The sequence below is a fragment of the Manis javanica genome, chromosome 6, assembly GCF_040802235.1.
Source record: "Manis javanica isolate MJ-LG chromosome 6, MJ_LKY, whole genome shotgun sequence".
Taxonomy (NCBI): Eukaryota; Metazoa; Chordata; class Mammalia; order Pholidota; family Manidae; genus Manis; species Manis javanica.
Genome location: NC_133161.1, coordinates 84,486,423 through 84,508,537, shown reverse-complemented (window position 1 = coordinate 84,508,537; position 22,115 = coordinate 84,486,423). Strand labels below are relative to the sequence as shown.

Genomic DNA, 22,115 nt, shown 5'->3' with positions numbered 1-22,115 from the left:
AGATGTTTTATATTCCAATATTTCTGGCAATGATGTACCAAAGAAGAGACAAGTTGGTAGTCAACTGATCAATGGCCAATCAAGAAGCTCATATCAACATGAAAAGATTTGAAACAAGCCAATCAATAGACCTTAACTTGAAAACTTTACTGATAAATAGCTATACTTTTTTATTTCAGTCTTGGGAATTTCTGTCTATATCTGCTTGGCAGGAAAAAATATATTTTCTATGATAGAACTTCACTGATGCTCATCAGAGAGTCTGTCAGCCTGTAGAAGTCCATTCATGCTCACTAGATAACCTATCAGCCTACAGATTGCTTCACTTTTCTGCTTTTTCTACCCCAGGAGCATCTCTGAACTTCTGTGGAAGCTCTCTATGTTTCCTCTCCTATAGAGTGTGGGCTGGGAGCCAGATCCACCTGGGATAGAATCCTTGGTTCCTCTGACTTAATGGTGTCATCCCCATGACTTAACCTTAGACTCACAGTTTCTCCGTATGTCTTCAAAGGTAGGACTAACACTTACCTTATAATGATGCTATGAGGATTCAATGAGATAACGTACGAAAAACATTTTTTGCACATAGGAAGTACTCAGCAAATGGTTTTGGTTGATTTTCATAGAGCTCCAAAGCTAAGACTGGCTCTGGCTGGGAACTCACCAAGCATTTTCCCATTGGGAATGCTAAGATGAACTGGATTCAGGACATGAAGTCTCAGGATTTCTGCAAATATTCAGGTCCTTTGCTGATCTGTGCAGTTTTTCATCAGTGTCAAACAATTAAAAAGAGGAGATGAAGGAATCAGAATTCCTTCTGAAATGGGAGAGGACAGATACACATAGTTTGTCATTAACTCCCCAATTCATTCTTTCTGTTAGAGGACAGCTTAAGCTTAACCTAACAAGTGGGTTATCTTGAGCAGCTTGTACAGATATTTGCTGACTTTGTGTACATAAAAAACATTTCTGCAAGCTAGCTTTTAAGTAAGCAAGAGCTTGGAATGGAAACTGGGAAACTAAGTGGGAATTGACTCTATCTTAAACTTCTGACTTGCCTAAGAAAGGCAAGAGTATGTGTATTTTTTAATCGAATTGATCAATCCTACATCAGTCTTTTAATCACCCTGCATAAGAAACCCTATTGACTCTCCTATATTTTTTCGACTGTGCTGTAAAGATTGAGCTTCCTGTTAGCTAGATCTATTTGGGCATCTACCCAGGGCCATTCACTTGCATAAGTGACATTTATTAAAGTTCAATATTAGAAGACACTGTATTTCATGTTAAACATGTTATCATAAAGATTACCATCACATTTTCATAACAATACACCCCATACTTCAGAAGTCTCTGTGTCACATCTCCATTCATTACACATTCCAAAGAGGAGAGCAATTTTAAAAGCTTTGTATTTCTCATTATGTTTATTTTCCCATCCACTTACTAAGACTGGACCATATTTCAGAGTTTTATGAATAGTGAAGGCAGATTTCAAGGAACATCAGAGTTATGATGGCATCCTTAACTTGACATTCATAGAAAAATTTGAAAATACATGCATGGGTGGTTTTATCCAGAACTGCACTTAATTTAAACCCAGCTCTATTTTTCCCTGAAGTGTCGCTGTATTTGATATATCTTCAGTTTCCATAAGCTGTTTACACCTGCTCAATATCAAGGGCATACATTCCATACTTAGAATAATTTAAGCCAATTTGATGAACTGATTTGAATAACGATAATGTAAAGAAAGCAAGCCAGCAGAATAAGAAAACCACAGCATTTTCGAGCAGTAAAAACCATTAGAGTTCATTTTATTCCATTCCCTCCCTCCCCTTAGTCCCAAAGGCAAGGCTTTGCAAAGGTCCTACCTATAGTTAGTGGCAGAACCTAGTTAAGAGCCAATGGCTCTAAATTCTTCAGTGAATGTTCTTTCCATAAAGTGTTGCGAATTAGGTAGAGTCAAGGGATCCTGCTACTCACCAAGCTCTAGCAATGCTAAGCTGCAATGTGTAAATAACTCTGACTAGTACACTGGACACTAGAATATCAGTAACCACAATTAGTATTCCTTTTGGTTGCTTTTTTCACAGGTACATCTGAATCAAAAATTGAGTGCTCTGCTACAAATCTACAGCTGTAAAGCCTCATGGTAACATCTGCCTACAGCTTTTCTTCAGTTTCACAATCATCCAATAGCCTGAAGACCAGTCAGTAGACTTTGGAAAGTTCAGTAAGTTTGAACCTGACAGAGTCCTCATTCTTCCTATTCAAAAAGTACAGTGGCATATAACGAAACGTGTTGATCTTATATCCAACTGGAAATCTATGAAGAACAGATGCTGGGCTTCCTGGAAGGTGAGCTATCTTCCATTGAAAGTTATGACTAGCTTTTCTGGAAGTAGGAAAGTGGCCTCAAGCACTTCATCTCCAATTCTTCCTCAGCCAGGGGCTGGAAGCACTGGAGCCCCAGAGCGTGCAGACCATCCAGCTATCATCACATCATCTCATCACCAGTCCATGGTCCGCAAACCCAGATTTCCTGTGGAAAGCCTCCTTTGTATAAAGAGTAAAGAGAGAATAGTGAACCAAATGGGAAAAACCAAGAGGAAAAGATGGAGTCGTCACCACAAAACAAGCTGATCAAGTTAGGGCAAAGGGAATCATGTGTGGTTTGTAAGAGGAATGAGGTGGTTCACTGCTGGTGTTTACTGCTTTTGCTTTGTGCCAGAGATGTTTAAAACCAGTGCCCTGAGGTGTCAAATGGATAAATCAATATAGTCACTTCTAATGTTCCTTGACTTTCTGTTTTAAGCACCATTTTCAAGCCATTTCTCTCCGGTACTCTGTCAACCAAACTGATGAATGTTACTGTCTGACCAGGAAAGATGCATTCATTTTGTTCAATGCAAAAAATAAAAAAACATGTATATAGTACTTTCACATGTATGACATGAAACTATATCTTACTATTCTCAGTAAAAATGGGCAGAAGGTAAGACAAATATAGTTTTCTATAAAGCAACAACACATTTTAAATAAATATGTCACTCAGGCATATATATCTGAATGAGTAAATGAGTAGAATCTTTTCAAGTATTTGCTACTGTTCAGAAGCTTTTGAAATTTCTCTTTTGGCCTAGCTTTTCAAGGCAGTTTATGAATCTCTCAAAGAATTTGGTTTCATTTGTTTATAGATTTACTTCTCTTTTGGCCCACAATGCTAATAACCATATTTATTCTCCAGTTACTCATATTCTCAACACAGCACCAAATATAATAAGGTATGTTTAAAAATCAAATTCATTTTCAAGGAACAAAACTCCAGCGTGATTCTGAAATAATTGTGAAAAAATATGATTCATACTCTAAAAGCAACTTCAAAAAAAATTTCTTAATTGAAGATTCTTATTTGAAGCAATAGGTTAAGATTAAAAGAGATGTATGATATGCACCTCTTGCAATACGTTGGTTTAAAATTCAGTTGGATTTGATAACTCTAGTCTTCTGCCTGTATGTCTCCCTATAGTTCAACTTATCACAGGGGATGCTTAAAGATGTTTTGAGTACTTAATTATGTTCTTGATCACCTTCAACTCAGAGTATTTCATTTCATTGGAAGAAGATGACTATTTATTTGTAATATGACCTACAGCTTGATGTTACTCTCCCCTTACCACAGTCTTAGAACTGTATCTTCATGATGAAAATTACAAGTAATAAGATTTTCTCATGTCCACAATAATGTATTACCTTGTTGAATATTAACATATTTTTATAAGCTTTAAACGTACTTAATCTTGCTTGAGAATTAAAATTATTTTCCGCATGCAAAATACCAACTTCTCACCAATAGTCCTCTCTGACCACAGTCCTATATGGGATGATATAATTAGGGAAAAGGGATGTTGACCACTTCTTAAAAGGAGACAGTTCCCATACCTTTAAAGAGCTTGCTTCAATTTCCTTCTCCATGAAAGATGATTTAGCATAAGAGAGTCTTTAAAAAAATATTAGAAACCTTATAATTTTTTTTCTTGACAAAGGCTTCTTTTTAACATGGCTTAGTTATACCAACTTATAGTACTTAAATATGTAGAGACATCACTATGAGTTATACCCCAATCAGCTCTTCCACAAAAGTAATTTCTTTCATATCTTAAATCTATGTTTTACATATTTTTAGCTTTCTTTGGAATAATTTAAGACTTTTAGTTTTATTGATTTTTGTCTTTTACTTGGTATGCACTGTTTTTTTGGGGGGGCATCAAACAAATTTAAAGTATTTCCCAATAAAATCATCTCTCTAAGTGACAAAGTGCGGTTTTGGGAGAGAAGCTTAATTTTAACAATATGGTATTTCATTTTGAAACTTTTAATATTGGTCATTGATGTCCTTCCTCATGTCGTCCGGTATAATGGGAAAATAGTATCTATGACATATTTGTGCTTACACCTGCCTTGAAGATTAATTTGTATCTCTAATAAATATCAAGGTTAGAAAGGCCCAGAACTTCATAAATAAGTAGAAGTGATTATTTTTTTCTCATATTTAAGAAGCATAGCTAATCATGACTGATTAGACTCATGAGTTAACTATATGTAATCAGTATGCTCAGTAGAATATTAAAACTAAAACAAACTTCATTTTTACTGCTTAAATATTTGAAAATTAATCCAATATTTTCTGCATTAATTCCACTAGTTTCCCTCATATACTTTTGAATTTGTATTACCCAAAGTATAACATAGGCTGCCTTAACTTTGTACACTTTACATGCCTATTATAAAACAATCCCATTGAATCTCTAAATAGATGTTGCTAATTTAGTCCTTCTGAAGTTGTCTTTTGTATACTATCAAGGTAATTGAAATCCCATTTGATGGATACTCTAATTCTTTAGTTTATCTATATACATTTTTCCTGGCTATTCTTTATCATATTCTGGATTACAACAGTTTTGTCTCATTATTATTTCCACATTTTTCTTGAAGTTCCATTATAAAGAAGTCCTATATAGCTTGAAATCTAATAGTAGAAAGATTCCTTTAAATTTTCAAAAATTTAACTTACACTTTAGAACACCAGGATCCCCTCAAGACCTTTATACCCACTATCTCCTATAAACTGTACAGTAAACAACTAAAAGACACACACTCAGGTATAAATTTAGGTTTTGAATGGATATGAATCATGTGACTGCCTTATGTTCTATGTAAATACCAAGAGTTAGTTCTTAGGATATTTTCTCCATGATTTAATTTGAAAGAACCATAGCTGTTCTCATGAGAGCCTGTATGTATGTGTCTGTACTCATTCATGCTCTCTCTCTATATGCCCAACAATCCATCTCCATGATCTTGTCTTGCCTTCCATGCCTGGAGATACAGTTTAAACAATATGTATTTTTGAAGAATTAGGTTCTAAGTTTCTGGGGAAACAATGAAAAAGCTAAAAACAGTCAACCATTGTTTAAGGGACTGATGGGATATTTATATTGCCTGTATGTTATCTATAGTTGAGGCAGAGTAAAGACCTGGACTGACAATCACCCTCCCTCGCTTAGCTCAGAAGTCAGCCAGCTGCCAGGCCCACACTCCTTCAGAGGGGCAGGCACTCAGGAGCCACACTGCCCACAACAGGGGTTGGATGAATGTGTGTGTGTGTGTGTGTGTGTGTGTGTGTGTGTGTGTGTGTGCATGTGTGTGTGTGTGCTGGTGGGGGGGCAGGGTCTCTGGACCCTCACCCCAGGACCCTCTCCATTCACTAGGCTCCAAGGCAATCTAGCTCCAAGAATTTGCTCCTTTCCTCCTAATTGTAGTTGTTGTTGGTGGAGTGATGTAAGTAGAATTAGTAAGTAGAATTATTCAGTTTGGTCTTGCCCTGTAAAAAAGTTAGACCATCCTCACAGAGTTCCAACTTGACTACATTTTTTTTCCATGGAGTTATTCAGGACCTATTTATGGTGCCATTAATAGACTAAACACCATGAGTACCACATGTGTGTACAAGAGCAGCGACATATTCTTCAGTAATGTTTTCCTTTTCTGCTGTTGGATACATGAAACTAATGAGAATATTATTTTTATTGAAGTATAGTTGATAATACTATATTGGTTTCAAGTAGATACCAGTGATTCAACAGTTATATACATTATTAAATGTGTATAGTGTAGTTACTTTCTGTCAACATAGGAAGATGTTACAGAGCTGTTGAGTATATTCTCTATGCTGTAATTGATTGAGATTTTGTGCCTCTTTATCCCCCTCAATCTTCCCCCTGAATACTCCTCTACCCTATCACATATGGTAACCACTAGTTACTTCTCTGTGTTCATGAGTTCATGAGTGTACTGCTGTTTTGTTCATGTTGTTTTTTTTTGTAGGTAAAATCATATGGTATTTGTCTTTGGTTTATTTCACTTAGCATAATACATTTTAGGTCCATCCATGTTGTCACAAATGGCAAGATTTCTTTCTTTTCTATGGCTTAATAATATTCCATTGTATATATGTACCACATCTTTATCCATTTACCCCTTGGTGGACATTTGGTTGCTTCCATATGTTTGGCTATTGTAAATAATGTGTCAATAAACATAGGGATGTATGTATCTTTTTGAATCAGGGATTTTGTTTTCTTTGGGTAAATTCATAGAAGTGGAATTACTAGGTCATATGATATTTCTACTTTGTTTTTTTAAGGAACTTCCATACTGTTTTTCACAGTGGCTACACCAATTTACATTCCCACCAACAGAGGAGGATTCCTTACTTTCCACCTCCTCATCAACACTTGTTATTTCTTGTCTTTGGGTAGTGTCCATTCTAACTAGTGTGAGGAGGTATCTCATTTTGGTTTTGATTTTCAGTTTCCTGATGATTAGTAATGAGGAACATCTTTTCATGTGCCTGTTAGCCGTCTGTATTTCTACTTTGGAAAAATGTTTGTTCATGTACTTTGCCCACTTTTTAACTGAGTTATTGGGGGTTTTTTGGTGTTGAGGCATATGAGTTCTTTACATAATTTGGATGTTAACCCCTTATTGGATAAATCATTTTCAAATATGTTTTCCCATACTGTAGGTTGCCTTTTGTGTTTTGTTGATGGTTTCCTTTGTTGTACAAAAGCTTTTTAATTTGATATAGTCCCACTTGCTTATGTTTTCTTTTTTTTCCCTTGCCCAGGGAGCTGTGTTCAGAAAAAAATTAGTCATACTAATTTTCAAAAGATTTTTCCCTGTTTTCTTCTCAGAGTTTGATGGTTCATGTCTTATATTTAGGTCTTTAATTCATCTGTGTTTGCTCTGGTATTAGGGAGTGATCCAGTTTCATTCTTTTGCATGTAGCTGTCCAGTTTTCCCAACACCATTTATTGAAGAGACTGTCTTTTCTCCATTGTATATTCTTGCCTCCTTTGTCATATATTAGTTGACCATATATGCATGGGTTTATTTCTAGGCTCTCTGTTTTCTTCCATTGATCTATGGGTTTGTTCTTGTGCAAGCACCATACTGTTTGGATTACTGTAGCTTTGTAGTATAGCTTGAATTCAGGGAGCACAGTTCCCCTAGCTTTGTTCTTATTTCTCAGGATTGCTTTGGCTATTCAGGGTCTTTTGTGTTTACACATAAATTTTAGGATTATTTGCTGTAGTTCATTGAAAAGTGCCATTGGTATTTTTTTTTTTTGAGAGGGCATCTCTCATATTTGTTGATCAAATGGTTGTTAACAATGATAAAATTCTGTATAGGGGACTCAATGCACAATCATTAATCAACCCCAAGCCTAATTCTCAACAGTCTCCAATCTTCTGAAGCATAACAAAGAGGTTCTTACATGGTGAACAAGTTCTTACATAGTGAATAAGTTCTTACATGATGAACAGTGCAAGGGCAGTCATATCACAGAAACTTGATAGGAATTACACTGAATCTGTAAATTGCTTTGGGAAGTGTGGCATTTATGACAATATTAATTCTTCCTATCCATGAGCATGGGATGTATTTCCATTTATTGGTATCTTCTTTAAGTTCTTTCATGAGTGCCTTATAGTTTTCAGGGTATAGGTCATTCACTTCCTTAGTTAGGTTTATTCCCAGGTATTTTATTCTTTTTGATGCAGTTGTAAATGAATTTCTGCAATTTCATTTAGTACATGAGAATATAAAAGGTTTCTGTATATTGATTTAGCATCTGGTGACTTTGCTGAATTCAGTTATTAGTTCTAATAGCTTTTTTGGTGGATTCTTAGAATCAGGTCATCTGCAAATAGTGACAGTTTTACTTCTTCATTAACAATTTGGATGCCTTTTATCTCTCTATCTCATCTGATTGCCATGGGTAGGGCTTCCAATACTATGCTGAATAAGTGGTGAGAGTGGACATCTTTGACTTTTTCCTGATCTTAGAGGAAAAGCTTTCAGTTTTTCACCATTGAGTATGATGTGGACTGTGGGTTTGATAAATGGCCTACATTATGCTGAGGTATTTGCCTTTTATACTCATTTTGTTGAGACGTTTTTTCATGAATGGATGTTGAATTTTGTCAAATGCTTTTTCAGTATCTATTGAAATTGTATCTATGCTGTAATTGATTGAGATTTTGTGCCTCTTTATCCCCCTCAATCTTCCCCCTGAATACTCCTCTACCCTATCACATATGGTAACCACTAGTTACTTCTCTGTGTTCATGAGTTCATGAGTGTACTGCTGTTTTGTTCATGTTGTTTTTTTGTAGGTAAAAATCCTATGGTATTTGTCTTTGTCTGGCTTATTTCACTTAGCATAATGATTGTGTGTTTTTTATCCTTCATTCTGTTAATGTGGTGTATCACATTGATTGATTTGCAAATATGGTACCATACATTCATCCTTGGAATAAATTCCATGTGGTCTTGATAGATGATCCCTTTGATATATTTTTGAATTTGGTTTGCTAATATTTTGTTGAGTATTTTTGCATTTATGTTCATTAGGGATATTGCTCCATAATTTTCTTTTTTTGTAATGCCTTTGTTTGGTTTTGATATGGAGTGATGCTGGATTTATAGAATGAATTTGGAAGTATTTCCTCCTCTTCTACTTTTTGGAATACTTCAAGAAAGATGGGTACTAGTTCTTCTTTAAATGTTTGGTCGAATTCAGCTGTGAAGCTATCTGGTACTGGATTTTGTTTGTTGAGAGTTTTTTGATTACCAGTTCAATTTCATTGCTGGTAACTGGTCTGTTCAAATATTCTTCTTCTTTCTGGGTCAGTCTTGGAAGAGCATATATTTCTAGGACTTTGTCCATTTCTCTAAATTGTCTGATTTATTGGCATATAATTATTCATAGCATTCTCTTATACTTCTTTGAATTTTTGGAGTGTCAGTTGTAACTTCTTTTCCACTTCTGATTTTGTTTATTGTATACTCTCTCTTTTTTTTTTTTTTGACAAGTCTGGCTAAGGGTTTATCTATTTTGTTTATTTTCTCAAAGAACTAGCTCTTGAGTTTATTGATTTTTTTTCTATTGTTTCCTTATTCATCATTTTACTTATTTCTGCTGGTCTTTATCATGTCTTTCCTTCTATTAACTTTGGGCTTTGTTTTTAGTTTTTTTTTTCTAGTTCATTTAGCAGTGAATTGTTTATTTGGGATTGTCAGTATTTCTTGAGGCAAGCCTATGTTGCTATGTATTTTTCTCTTAGAATCGCTTTGGCTGCTTCCCACATGTTTTGATACTTTGTGTTTCTGTTTTTATTTATGTCCATTTATTTGATTTCCTCTTTGATTTGTTCATTGATCAATTATTTATTAGAAGCATGTTGTTTAGTCTCCCTGGGTCTGTGGGAAATTTTTCAGTTTTCTTTATGTAGTTGATTTCTAGTTTCATATTATTCTGGTTTGAAAAGATGCTTGATATCATTTCAATCTTTTTCAATGTATTGAGGCTCTTTTTGTGTCCTAATATGTGATTTATTCTGGAGAAGATTCCATGTGCCCTTGAGAAAAATGTGTAGCCTGCTGCTTTTGAGTGGAATGTTCTTATATATATAAGTTAAGTCCTTCTCTGTTAAGTCCATCTGGTCTAATATGTAATTCAAAGCCTCTGTTTCCTTATTTATTTTCTCTCTGGATGATCCATCCTTTAATGTAAGTGGGAAGGTTAAATCCTAATAAGACCATGTTCCTTTCTATTCTCCCTTTAGATCTGTTGGTATATATTTTATATATTTTGGTGCTCTTATGTTGGGAGCATAGATATTTGTAATGATTATACCTTCTTGCTGAACTGATTCTTGTATCTTTATGTAATGTCATTCCTTTGTCTCTTGCTGCCTTTTTTGTTTGGATGTCTATTTTGTCTGATATACATATTGTTCTGCTTTTCTCTTCCTTTTATTTACATGAAATATCTTTTTCCATCCCTCTACTTTCAGTCTTTGTATGTCTTTAGGTCTGAGATCAGTCTCTTGCAGGTAGCATAAAGATAAGTCTTGTTTCTTTATCCATTCTGCCACTCTATGTCTTTTGATTGGTGTATTTACTCCATATACATTTAAGGTAATTATTGATAGGTATGTACTTATGGCCATTTTATAGTTTTCTGGTTATTTTTATAGTTCCTCTCTGTTCCTTTTTTCCTCTCTTATACTCTTGTCATTTGATTGTTTTCTTTAGTGTTAAAATGCTTGGATTTTAAAAAAAAATTGTGTATCTATTATAGACTTTAGGTTTGTAGTTACCATATGGTTCACAGATAGTTTACTGTATTCATAGCAGTCTATACTGATGGTTTCTTGATTTTGAACACATTATAAGAGTACTACTTTTTATTCTACTCTCACCTCCACACTTAATGTATATCATAATCTACATCTTTTGTGTATACCTTGAATAACTTTGTGTTTAGTTGATTTCACTACTTTGTTTTTTTAACTTCATACTTGCTTTGTAAGCAATTGGTCTCCTACCTTTACTGTAGGTTTATTCTCACTGATGAAAAATATTTAGACATAAAAAAACTTCTACCTAAAGAAATCCCTTCAACATATCTTGTAAGGCCTGTTTTAGTGGTGGTGAATTCTTTTAACTTTTATTTATCTGTGAAACTTTTAGTATCTCCTTCAATTCTGAATGATAACCTTTCTGGGTAGAGGATTTTTGGTTGTAGGTTCTTCCCTTTTAATACTTTGAATATTTCATGCCACTCCCTTCTGGCTCGTAACATTTCTGTTGAGAAATCTGCTGATAGCCTTATGGAGTTTCCCTTAGAGGTAACTGTCTCTGTCTCTCACTGCTTTTAAGATTCCCTCTTTATCTTTAATCTTTGCCATTTTAATTACTATATGTCTTGGTGTTGTCTTCCTAGGGTTCACCTTGTTAGGGGTTCTCTGTGCTTCCAGGAGCTGGATGTCTGTTTCCTTTCAGCTATTATTTCTTCAAATAGACCTTAATCCTTTGTCTCTCTCTTCTTTCTGGGCTCCCTATTGTGTGAATATTGTTTTGTTTGGAGTTGTGACACAGCTCTCTTAGCATCTTCTCATTTAAAAATTTTTTTCTCTCTGTTCCTCAGCTTGGTTATTCTGCAGTTCTCTATCTTCCATCACACTGATTCTATCCTCTGCTGCCATTTATTTTTCATTTGTTATTGTATTTTTCAGCTGTGAGTGGCTCTTTCTCATATTTTCTCTTTAAGTTCTTGCTGAGATCATCAGTTTTTTCTCCAGTTCTGTGAGCATCTTTATGACTTTAAATTCTTTATCAAGAAGATTGCTAATCTCTTTCTCTGGTGTTTTATTTTCTTCTTGTGTTTGAAACATATTCTTCTGCCTCCTCATTTTGTCTGTGTTTCTTTGTTTCTTTCTTTGTGTTAGATTAGCTATGCTCCCTGGTCTTGAAAGTAATGGCTTTATCAGGAAACAAAATAGCACTAGACTCATAGACACTGAGAAGTGATCAGTCATTACCAAGGGGGAGGGGTCAAGCTGGGTGGGGGGGAAAGGTGAGGGGGATAAAGTGACACAATAATTTACAATGACAGTACAAATTGGTCATGGGGATGGTAGTACAGCATGGAGAATATACTCAATGATTCTGTAACATCTTTCAATATTGATAGATAGTAATTGCACTAGAGGGGGTGAGGATTTAATAACATGGGTAACTGTTGAACCACTGTGTTACACCTTTGAAACAAATATAAGATTGTATATCAGTGATACTTTAATGTTTTATGAAGTGGGCATACTGTGATGCCCAGAAGCTCAAGACTCTTTGCTCACCAGTGACCTGTTCTCTTTTGTGGCTGAGCTGAAGTTGCTCCTGGTTGGCTGTGGGCAGGGCCACCTTTCTGCTTGGCTACTGGCAATGGCTGAGCCCCATAGCTCACCTCTGTGTGCCGTGAGATGCTAGGTGCTTGGGCAGGGCTGTCCTCTGCCTGCTGGTCAGCAATGGCAGATGGCTGCTGGGCCACATGTGCCAGGCAGGGCAGGCATGCTGTGGGCACTGGGGTTCAGCCGATGGGGCAGATGGAGTGTTTAGAGCTGGCTCCTTCAAGCATCTGGACACTTGAGCAGAGAGAGGGCCAGGAGAGCTGTGAAAGGGTTGTGTGACCTCTGCCTGCCAGTCAGCAATGTTGGACCACTACTGGGCTGAGCAGGCCGGGTGGGATGGGTATACAGGGAAGTGCCTCTGTGGGACTGAGCCACCAGCAAGGGAGATGGAATGTTTTAGAGCTGGCTTCCAAAAATGTCCAACCTGGTGGGCTGAAAGAGGGCTGGCAAAGTTTGGTCTGCTTGTCCTTTTTCCTCTGGAGAGGAAAGAGTTCCCTCCAATCCTTGCCCTCTGACATACTTCCCACTGCTGGTAAATCTTTTAAACTCTACCTCTGTGTTGGGTCTTAGTGGGTCTTAGTGGGACTGAGAGAGTGTGCCTGTCCTCCACAAGAGTGCTCCAACTCTCCCTGGTGTCCAGCCTGGTTAATCACCAAAGCTCAGTGAAATGTGGACAAATATTCTCAGAGCAGATTTCCAGGGCCAGGTGTGCCAGATTCCTGAGCATTTACCCCTTCTCCACTTGGTTCCTCTCCCTCCTGCTTGTGGGCTGGGATGGGGGAAGGGTTTGGATTTCCACTGATCACTGCTCTGCCCCTTTAACCTTTTCAGTGTGGTCCTTTCTTCTTCACCAGGTGTAGACGGTCTGTTCTGCAGTCTTCAGATGATTTTCAGAGTTAATTGTATTTGCAAAATAGTTGTTTCTTCAGTGTTTACGTGGTGTTTACATGAGGGGAGGATTTTACTAGCATTCCTACTCTGCCATCATTTTTGCTGCCTCTCACAAACTAATGAGAATTTTTTGACCCAAGAGAATATGTAACAAATGCCACTCCATACTCAAGGCCAATAGATATTGTGGATACACATGTAAGTTTCTAAATAATGGCAGGATTTTTCACACTGCTGACACATTTTTGCTGCACACCCTCTAAAAGTGTCTGAACATTTCACTAAAAGATATACTGAGTGAAGATGGTGGATCGTCCAGGTCCAGTTCATCAGTATAAAAGTGATTATAAATAATGTAAATCAGAATTACCTCCATCTTAGATGTTCTGTTTTCTACTTTTATGCCAAGTTAAAAGTAGTATTAATGAACTGTGTTATTGGAATCAACTATTAGGAGTGATGGCTACAAATTCAAAGAATAGTTGTTTGATTATAATATTGAGATTCCATTGAGTTCCTAATTATCTCCTTTATAGAAACTATCCAAGGATTTCTAATTGAATTTTGGACCTGTACCAAAATCATGTCAACCACAAAACTCTTTATGTTGACTTCTATAAGCCTAGTTACTTTACCTTAATATTTATTTTTCCTTCACAGTGCTTTTTTGGTACTCTTAAGAGAGATGACTAATTTAAGGAGTTAATTAACTAGTGCAAAATGTACTCCTATTATCTTTCATATTTAATTAAGACTTCTTATTTATGTCATCATCTTAACAAGGACTACAAGTATTACTGAATGGCAGCCTCTTTTCTATTTCCCTCAGCTTTTAGACATAATAAAGTGCTCAAATTCTTTATTCAGTATTTCAGATTTCCTCTCTTTCATGTCACAAAAGATAAATTCACGTGGTTGCACTGACAACATCACAGGTTTGAAAATGCATCCACCCATTACCTTATAAATAGTTTAGTCACTTTAATCCATCTTCCTATGCCCATCACTCTGTCAAATTTACAAGTTTAAGAATGTGCTTTCCTCAACTTCTAGTTTTGAAGCAAGAGTCCAAAAGTCTATTCACTTAACCCCCACACACTGACAAAGGCAGCATTTGGACTGACAAGCTGTCTGTCAGTAAGCATTCTCATTTGGGAATTTTTGATGGTGGTGCCCTGGCATTTTTGTTTTGATGAGTATTCAGTGCTAACAATGATCGCCCCTCCTAAACTAAGTTTGTGTGTAGGTGAAAAGGGTTAGGGGCTGAACTACCCACTTCACTTTTCTGTGTGTTTTCAATATTTCAGTGTAATCATCCATAATCTATGCCTTTTATATAGTTCTGATAGTTCAATCCAAGAAATTAACATATATATGGCTTGCTTGTTTCACTTACCATACCCAAGTTTTTCTTTCTTTAATATCTACCTTTCACAGACTATAGCTTTGAGTTTATTAAAGTTTAGAGCAAGACTAAAACAAAAGGAATACATACAACACCCACAGATCAGAGTTTCTGCAGAGACTGGAAAGTCTATAAGTCATGGAACCTGCCTTGAGATAAATGGATATTGGTGCTATCCAGGATTTAGGACTTAATTTGAGAAGCTCTTGAAATATCTTAAAGTTAGTAGCAGATTCTCAAATGAGACGAAGCAAGTACTAAGAAGTTGACTTGTGAATTTTATCATTTTGCCAATTCTTTTTTTTTCTTTTTGAAGTAACACCTCCTCACAATCAGGCATTGTTGTTTGTGGATTCCTGTAAATTGCGAGTAGGAAATATGTATTCAATGTTCAACATCATTGCCTTTTAAGAATTACAGAACATTTAGCTTTTATTTTTTGATGCATAATATTTTCTTTTTACTTATGACATTCCTTGCTGAAAACCAGAGATGAGGTTGAGAGATACTGTGTTGGGAGTTATCTACTTTCAAAATTGTAGTGTTTCAGCTAATAAATTGAATTTACATTCCTCTGTTACCCCAGGAATAATTCATTCTGTGTGTTGTATCCCAGGCATAATTCATTCTGAATCACCAACATCCTGGACTAGAATTAATATTTCTCAATACTAATTTGAGAAGTAAGTTAGGTTTTATAGCTCAAAAATCCCAAGTCTCTTCTGGCTATGACATCATCATAAACTATACAACTGCAATTACAAGCTTTTGCATTTAAAACTTCCATATCTCACATCAACTTTCTGTTCCATAAGCCCAAATTAAAAAATCAGTATGATTTAAGTTTTCTTTCAAACAATGGATATATAGCAGGATATTGATCTGTTAACACAGAAAGAAAATAACATTGACTGCTGTACTCACACGGCACCGTGCGGAGGTAGAGGTTGTCACGGATGATTTGCTGAAGTTCGTGGTCCACAGAACCCTTCTGAAATCGTAAGTTGAGGTAGTGACGAAGATCCTTATCAACAATTCCTCCTGGAATAATAAAGTTTCTTAATAAAGGACATTGGAAAGTGTTTTAAGTAAGTAATTTGATTGTGTCATGAATATACTCATGAACCCATTTAAAAGATGCGTATTTCACATTGTTCATTAGACCTTCTGAAACATTTACTGCAATAATAATAAAAGATAACTTTCACTGAGATAATAATTGTCTATTAAGTCTGTGCTCATTGTTTCACATATATTTTATTAATTTGCCTTTCTTTTAGAATGAATTCAATTTTATGGCAAAAGATACATGTTACTTCTGAACTGATTTTGGAAAATCACAGTATATGTCATTAACTCTAGAAAAACTTATTTTTTTACACTTCCCATTCTCCTTTCCACCAGTCTCTGGCAATCTACTGTCTGTCTCTGAATACGACTACTCTAGGTATCTCAGGTAAGTAGAATCACATAACATGTGCCTTTTTATTACTGACTTGTTTGTTTCACTTAGCATATCTTCAAGGCTGGAAAAGATTTTTAAGTTACTTAAAGTTACTATGGATTTAGATAAGTAGAGTGATAAAAAAAAGTTAAAAGAAAAAAACCCTACACAATTATTAAGCTTTACTCCCTTTACAAAACAGATCAAAATAATATCTTTGGCATATAAAATATATGCAGATATTTTTAACTAGAGACAAGTTTGAAAGAATTTAGGTATTTTTTAATCTTATTATTGAAATAATTTTGAGTGTATTTGCCATTATAACTTAATGAAAAATGAACTGGGCTTTAGGCAAGAAAACCACTGTTGTGGATCTAATGAAGATTAATTTCACATTTAAAGGTAATTATGTTAAATTATGAAGATTTAGCTAAATCCCTTTTTATACTCAAAAGAATAAATTACAACTAAAAATACAAATTATAAATTAATAAAATACAATAAAAATACAAACAAGAATTTCTGAAACCTTTATCTTTTCAAATGTATTGGGAAATTAAGCCAAGACAAAGAATTAAAGATAGAGGAAATAAGAAATTTGTAATAGTCACAAAAATCATATTCCCTACAAATCCTTTTGGATCTCATTATAATTCATCAGTCTATTTGCAGCACATGATCATGTAAATAGCAGTATGTGGGTGTGCATATATGCAACAAAACACCTTTTACAGATACAGTAGTTAATATATTTGCAAACTATATATTGTAACACTTCTCAAGTTTCTAGATCCATTGCTTCAGTTGCCTGCTACTCTGCTGGCACAGCTCCCGTAAGGTGCCATAAAAAATGGTATTTTTAACTGAACTGACTCTCCAAATTCTTACTCTCCAAACAAGTCTCTCATATTTTAGCAAATAATCTCAAACTATTTTTTTTCCACCCAGTATAATATGGTAATGGAAAACAAATGACATCAAAGGAAAAATGTGTTGCTTACTGGGTGCACATAAATATAACATCCAGAATGCCTGCACAAATAATTTTCCAAATTCAAAATCATTTTCACAAAGAAGCAGAGTACTCAGAAGCGAAAGTCACTTGAAACTACCATCACGTATGTCAACGAAGACCTATTATTTATATCTCCAAGTGCTCTGCATTTCCACGTGTTTGGATTCGCTGACATCACACTGAAGTAGTTAATAATCAGAAATCCTCGCATTGTTGTTCTCTTGGTCTTCCCTGACCAGCAGAACACGCCTACCCTTGCAAATTCGTTACAGCTATGGAGCAAGCACTGTGCTGCCTGTTCTCAGCTGTCGTTTCTGCAGAGTTCTACGTCTACAGGGCCTTCAGTAAGTTTACTCCATCTTTCTTCTCTTTCTCCTTTTGTCTATGGTGTGGGCCAAGTGAAGTGATGAGATGCTTTCCGACAGCCTGAGAAAATGCTTACTATAGAACAACAGATGTAGTCTGACCACTACTGTGAGCTAGAATCACTCACCTAATGTAACATAGACAAGCTCACATTTTGTAGTCCAGGATGATTCTTATCCCTGAAAATATATTATTGGTTTAAACCATTTATTCTACTATAAGCATACTTTATAAGCCCTCTCAAAAGTTTATCTATAAAAGAAAACAACAACAAAAAAGGCTGTGTATTCATTCAAACACTGGCTATATCCTTTTTTCCTATGGAAAGATCTGGTGAAACTTCTGAGAATATAAAATTTCTTATGTTAATTAAAATGAATTGTCACAAATGAATGATCACTTTGTTGTGGAAGGACTTTTCTTGCCTCATATTTCATAAATACTTCACAATTTATCATAGCATCTCTCAAGCAGGATAATTTTATTTACCTACTATCCTTACTATGGCAAGCTGTACTCTATTCGTTTTATTAAGAAACCTGATTTAATTTCAGACCCAAACATGCTGATATGGCCAAGAATATGGATCACAGTGGTCTAAAACAACCAGATAATCTCGTTCCCCACTTTCTTAGCTGCCCTTGGATCTTCCAGCAGCTATGGGTCTGGCCATTGAGACCTAACACAGAAGGACAGGATTTCTTTATTGAACTAGCCTTGATACCTGTGATCTAGGAGCCCTATTCTAACCATGAAGTGACATTTACAAAGGAAAACTCTAATTTGCTAAGGATACTGGAGTAGAAGTTAGAAATATCCTGGGTCCCTGATGGCTTTACTAAGTACCTAAATTATAATATCAGCAATTACATACCATAAAATTCCCTGTTATATAAGAAAAAGTATATACTCATTTTCTAAAATTATTCTTTTATTTGCAACTGTGCATAACACCTATTGATATATGTGTGTGTAGAAATATTTTTACATATATGTGTATACATAATATATATACACACATATATTTAAAGGAATATTTTTCCTTAATTAGAAATTTCAATTAGAGAAGAATTAAGCAACAGACAGTGGAAAAATTAAGCAACAGACTGTGGGCAATGATCGAGCTAAAAATAAAGCCTGGGTCGCAAAACTACATGATTTCAAGTACATAAATTAACATTTTAAAGTAAACTAAAAAATAAAGAATTCCACATAGTGAGTGTTCAGTAGATGTTATCTATTATTAAAAGGAATAGTCTGTTATCTCATTTGCCAGAGTTATAATTTTTTATTTCACTACTATTAGTTGTGTAGTTTGTGTTTTACCATCTGTCAGTGGTACTCAGATTTGGTATCTTACTGGATGCCTACATAATTCATTCTGTCCAGCACAGCACTGTTAACTTCAGTATCTCATTGCATGCCTTAGCCATTGTACTCTTTAAAAAATTCAGTGGCTCTTACTATTATATTTTAATAATTATTAAATTATATCATATAAATGAATGATTTTTTACTTCCTCTATTTTACAAAATAAAATAATAGATTAAAGGATGTAATACCTTCTCAGATCACACATTTGTCAATGAGAGAGCTGGGGGATTTGAAGCCTATGATACTGTTCTAAATAATATGTACCTAATTTGCATAATCTACAGTCTGAAAACTAAACTTCTTAGCCAAAACAGTCAATGTCTATCTCAACTTAACCCCTATATAGGTGTTTGTGTGTGTGTGTATATATAATTGTTTCTGGGTTTCATGTATATATATATGTATGTATATGTATGTGTGTATGTTTCTATATATATACTTACATATAAATATATGTATGAGGAAGGTGAAGTTCACCCAAATTATTTGATACTTGGTTCAGAGCAAAGATGGAGTGGAGAGTAGGGAAGCAATAGGGAGCAATTCCTATGGATTACTTGTGGAGAAAACTCTAAATGTCACTGGGTGAAAATGGTGTGCATCCCTACAGTTTCACAGTGTTCAGAAATGTCCTCAGTAGAACTGCTTTTCCCCCTCTGCTAGTTCAATGCCCAGATTGAGGAAGCAAAGAAGGATGCTGCTGCTTGGCTCAGATGCACAGAATCCCCTTAGCATGCTCCTTAAGACAATTTCAAGTCCTGGCCATGTAGCTGAAGCCAGACACTCTTCCTAAGGTTGAGGGAAAAATATACCAGGTTCCATAATGTTTGTGCCAACGGTCTCATTGCTACTAGCTGGCAAGAGTAATACCAACTTCATTCATGGGCATGATCACGGGCTCACATATTCCCTTCCCTTAAGTCAATTGCTTCTGGAATCAGCTTGTACCTTAACATAAACTAGGAAGAGCAGTTCATTGTGATGGTGTGGGGTGCACAAGAAGAGGAAGGTGGAGATGACCAGCAAGCCAGTCTGGCTCATTCTGATGACGAGTCTATCCATCCTGTGCTTCTGCTAAATCAGGCTACTCTAATGTTCTATTGACCTTATTTATTTTTCCTTTTTTTTACCTCAGTTTTTTTTTCCCCATTCACACTCCAAAAGATGCTGAAGTGGGCATTTGAATTTTGTTTGTGCATTATCTAGGACTGCTTTCTGTTGGTAACAGCACCCTGATTTCCTTTTTCACGTGGCCGTATCTCTCTCATTCTGTGTAAGTGTAGTTAGACCTGCAGTCATTCTGCCTTGCCCTCAGTTAGCCAGTTAAAGCTTCTCTTTCTGGAGTTGGCCCAAAGATGTGAACACAAGTGCACTCATTGTGAAAGCGGCACACCTTGAAGAGTCTAACCATCATTTTTGCTTCCTGGACATACAGAACTGCCCTTTTCCTATATTTTTCAATCCAGCTTCTCCCAGTTTCCCTTTGTTGTTTGCAACTAAAGAAACTTCATGGATAAAAGGCCTTCGCTTTGATACTACCAGTGGAATCCTATCCATCTTTTAGCTTAAAATTACCCTCCCCTTGGTCTTCCTTGTGATCTTTTGGCCAGAGGTCTTCTTCCTCCTCTGAATTCCCAGGTCCTGGCCATCTTTCCTAAGCACTTTGTACATCCCAACAGGCCATGGGTCTGCTTTATGTTGTATATTAAACTGTAAGTTCCCCAGAACAGGAAATTACCTAATCTTTTTATATCTTCTCTTCTCTCCTCACTTCAGTCTCTAAAGCACTATCTTATTATACACGGAAGGCCCTGAAATGTTTGTTGAATAAATAAATCACAAATGCTGTAGTGGAAGGAATGTTAGATTGTGATTTAGGAAACTGAGTTTTAGTTACCACTCTAAAATTCAGTGTGTGGTCTTGCACAAACAATTTAATTGTTTCTGGGTTTCATTTTTCTCATCTGTAAAAAGTGAGTGTTATAGTCAGTTTTGACTACTATAACAGAATACCATTGCATTGGGTGGCTTAAGTAACAAATATTTATTTCTCACATCCTGAATGCTGAGAAGTTTGAGATTAAAGAGCTAGCAGATCAATTGTTTGAGGTGAGGGGCCTCTTCCTGGTCTGCAGATGGCCTCCTACTCCTTGGATACTGAAATGGCTGAGAGAGAAGTCACCTCTCTAGTGTTTCTTTTCTAAGGTATGTATCCCATTATGTGAGACCTCCACTTTCATGACCTGCTATTTCCCAGAAGCCCCCCTCATTATGTCATCACACTGGGGGGTAGGATTTCAACATATTACTTTTGGAGGGGATACAACCATTCAGTTCATAACAGTAGGCATAAAACCAAATAAGGTCTCTGCTAGATTTAAATTCTGTGTTTCCATATAAAGTATTTTACTAAGTGCATCTTACAGTTTGGGGATTTTTATTTTCTTTCGGTAATCAAACAACCAAATTATTTTATTAGTTAGGTATAATTATAGACCACAAGTAAGTTATAGCCCATAAGAAATAAAATCATGGATAATATCTCTCTGAACTTGTTTTCTTTTTCTTTTTGGAATTATCCAGGAAGCTAAGATCATAAACAGGAAATAATTTCATACATTGCCTTTATCAAATAAGTAGTAAAATGACCAAGTAAAATAGTCTGTAAGGAATTAGGAGAGGAAGATCTACCACATGCCTTAAGATATGCCCATGATTAACTGCAAATTTACTTTAATTTATTGGATTTTAGGGAGGTTGAGGAATAGACAGAATGAAAGCATTATGAGGCTATATTGCTATGTTCCTTTTTCAAAAATACTTTCTGCTTGACTCACCTCAAAAACGGAGAAATAAATCACAGAAAAATTGATTGATTCTGTTGAGATCCACAGCCACAACATAGGTGAAAGACGTATCTAATTCAGTCTGCTGAAGCAGGTTCCTTAGCCATTTTAGGTGGAAAATTCAGTTTTTTGGTATCAATGATCTAGAGGCCTATCTGATTTTTAGGTTGTACTAAAATTAAATCATTTAGAGAACCACACCAAATAATTTGGATGCATTTGATCTATACTAGTTCTATAAATTATGAACCACTAAAATTGTTCTCCTCCCAGCAATTCCCCTTTGCCTATTTTAAACAAGAGCATACATACAAGGCCCATGGTAATGCACTCTAGATGAATTAATCTGGTTAATTGCTTTTTCACAGCTGGAAACACTTAGGTGTGTGAAAATTTGTATCTCTTCCATATTTTACTCATAATATTAGAGAGAGTCTAGTCCATTCT

General features: G+C 35.6%; 1 protein-coding gene across 7 annotated transcripts in view; it reads right to left on the bottom strand.

The window, feature by feature from the left end:
• MAGI2 (membrane associated guanylate kinase, WW and PDZ domain containing 2) overlaps positions 1-22,115 on the bottom strand; it is a 1,446,279-nt gene that overhangs the window by 927,989 nt on the left and 496,175 nt on the right. For all 7 annotated transcript variants that reach the window (XM_073238936.1, XM_073238938.1, XM_073238937.1 and 4 more), the window contains exon 2: positions 15,544-15,660. In XM_073238936.1, coding sequence (XP_073095037.1) covers positions 15,544-15,660 — 117 coding nt within the window. The remainder of the gene's footprint in view (positions 1-15,543; positions 15,661-22,115) is intronic.